The sequence below is a fragment of the Neoarius graeffei genome, chromosome 16, assembly GCF_027579695.1.
Source record: "Neoarius graeffei isolate fNeoGra1 chromosome 16, fNeoGra1.pri, whole genome shotgun sequence".
NCBI lineage: Eukaryota > Metazoa > Chordata > Actinopteri > Siluriformes > Ariidae > Neoarius > Neoarius graeffei.
The window spans coordinates 27290024-27291449 of NC_083584.1; the positions used below are offsets into that span (position 1 = coordinate 27290024).

Genomic DNA, 1426 nt, shown 5'->3' on the forward strand with positions numbered 1-1426 from the left:
CTTGGTGTTCCCATTCTTTCATTCAGCAGATGCTATTCAAAATCTCTCAGGTGTAAACAATGTCGCTCTGCACAACGAGAAAATCGTTCGAACAATGACCATTTGGCGCGTTTAAATGCAGATCGTGCGCATGACCGGAACGAGCGAAGTCTCGCAGTCGCGATACTGCACGAGGCTTGAGGAATAAACATCCGGTTTCACATAGTCTGGGTTATCTGCCCCTGCATACACGCTGTTCTTTGTCTATAAATCGAGCTTTTGTATGTTTTTGCGACGATCAGCTGACGATGTTCAAGTAAGATGCACAAAATAAATTTAGGTCAGAAAATACTGAAAATCCGTAAGACTTTGTTTATACGCCCGTACGCCCTTGAAATGAGCTAAAATCCGTATAATTTCCGGACAATCTGTATAGGTTGACATGTATGATCCTCTGCTGCTGTCCCTGAGACTGAAAATGGTGCCGAAGGCACCAGGTTGTTTGTTGGGCTTCAAGAAGTGGCACTACAATGCAGTCGGGTTCAACAAGCTCGGTCTGATGCGAGATGATACTATCCATGAAACCCCACATGTGAAGGAGGCCATTCAACGGCTTCCAGAGCCAGTCTACAACCATCGAATGTTCCGCATAAAGAGGGCCTTTGATCTCTGCTTGAAGCATCAAATTCTTCCCAAGGACCAGTGGACAAAATTTGAGAAAGATGTGCCATACCTTAGGGCGGCACGGTGGTGTAGTGGTTAGCACTGTCTCCTCACAGCAAGAAGGTTCTGGGTTCGAGCCCAGTGGCTGACGAGGGCCTTTCTACGTGGAGTCTGCCTGCTCTCCCCGTGTCTGCGTGGGTTTCCTCCGGGTGCTCCGGTTTCCCCCACAGTCCAAAGGCATGCAGGTTAGGCTCTAAATTGGCCGTTGTCTGTCTCTATGTGTCAGCCCTGCGATGACCTGGCGACTTGTCCAGGGTGTACCCCACCTCTCGCCCATAGTCAGCTGGGATAGGCTCCTGCGACCCTGTAGAACAGGATAAGCAGCTACAGATAATGGATGGATGGATGGATGGATGGATGGGTGCCATACCTTGAGCCCTACTTGAAAGAGGTTATTCGTGAAAGAAAAGAAAGGGAAGAGTGGCAGAAGAAATAGAATAAAGTGGCTGCTGTCTTGTATTTATCAAGTGTGATGTCCATGTGCTTATTAAATTTGACTTCTGTCAAGTTTTTCCCCCCTCACGTCTCTTTCTTTGAAAGTAAAAGTAGAAAGTGAATTATCTTTAAAAAAAAAAGAAACAGGATTCTCGTCCATGTTTCCTACAAACTTGCAAGTGCATTATAGGTGTTCAGCATACTGATAGTATTGCAATGGACTTTTGCAGGAGTTTGCCGAATGCAAATTGATAAATCACTCTAATGGGTCGGAACAGTGGTGCGGAGG

The 1426-nt window shown here is 46.5% G+C and overlaps 1 protein-coding gene across 1 annotated transcript; it reads left to right on the top strand.

Annotated features, from left to right (window-relative positions):
- The first annotated feature begins 538 nt into the window (after positions 1-538).
- LOC132900000 (cytochrome b-c1 complex subunit 7-like) lies at positions 539-1138 on the top strand. Its single transcript, XM_060942038.1, has 2 exons — positions 539-718; positions 1079-1138. The coding sequence occupies exons 1-2, from the start codon at positions 539-541 to the stop codon at positions 1136-1138; spliced, it is 240 nt and encodes a 79-aa protein (XP_060798021.1).
- The last annotated feature ends 288 nt before the right edge of the window (positions 1139-1426 follow it).

What these genes read in the sequence shown, in the direction of transcription:
- LOC132900000 (XM_060942038.1), top strand. Translation starts at nt 539, where the DNA reads ATGCGAGATGATACTATCCATGAAACCCCACATGTGAAGGAGGCCATT. An exon ending in AAGATGTGCCATACCTTAGG is followed by an intron (nt 719 to 1,078) that starts GCGGCACGGTGG and finishes CCATACCTTGAG; the next exon opens with CCCTACTTGAAAGAGGTTAT.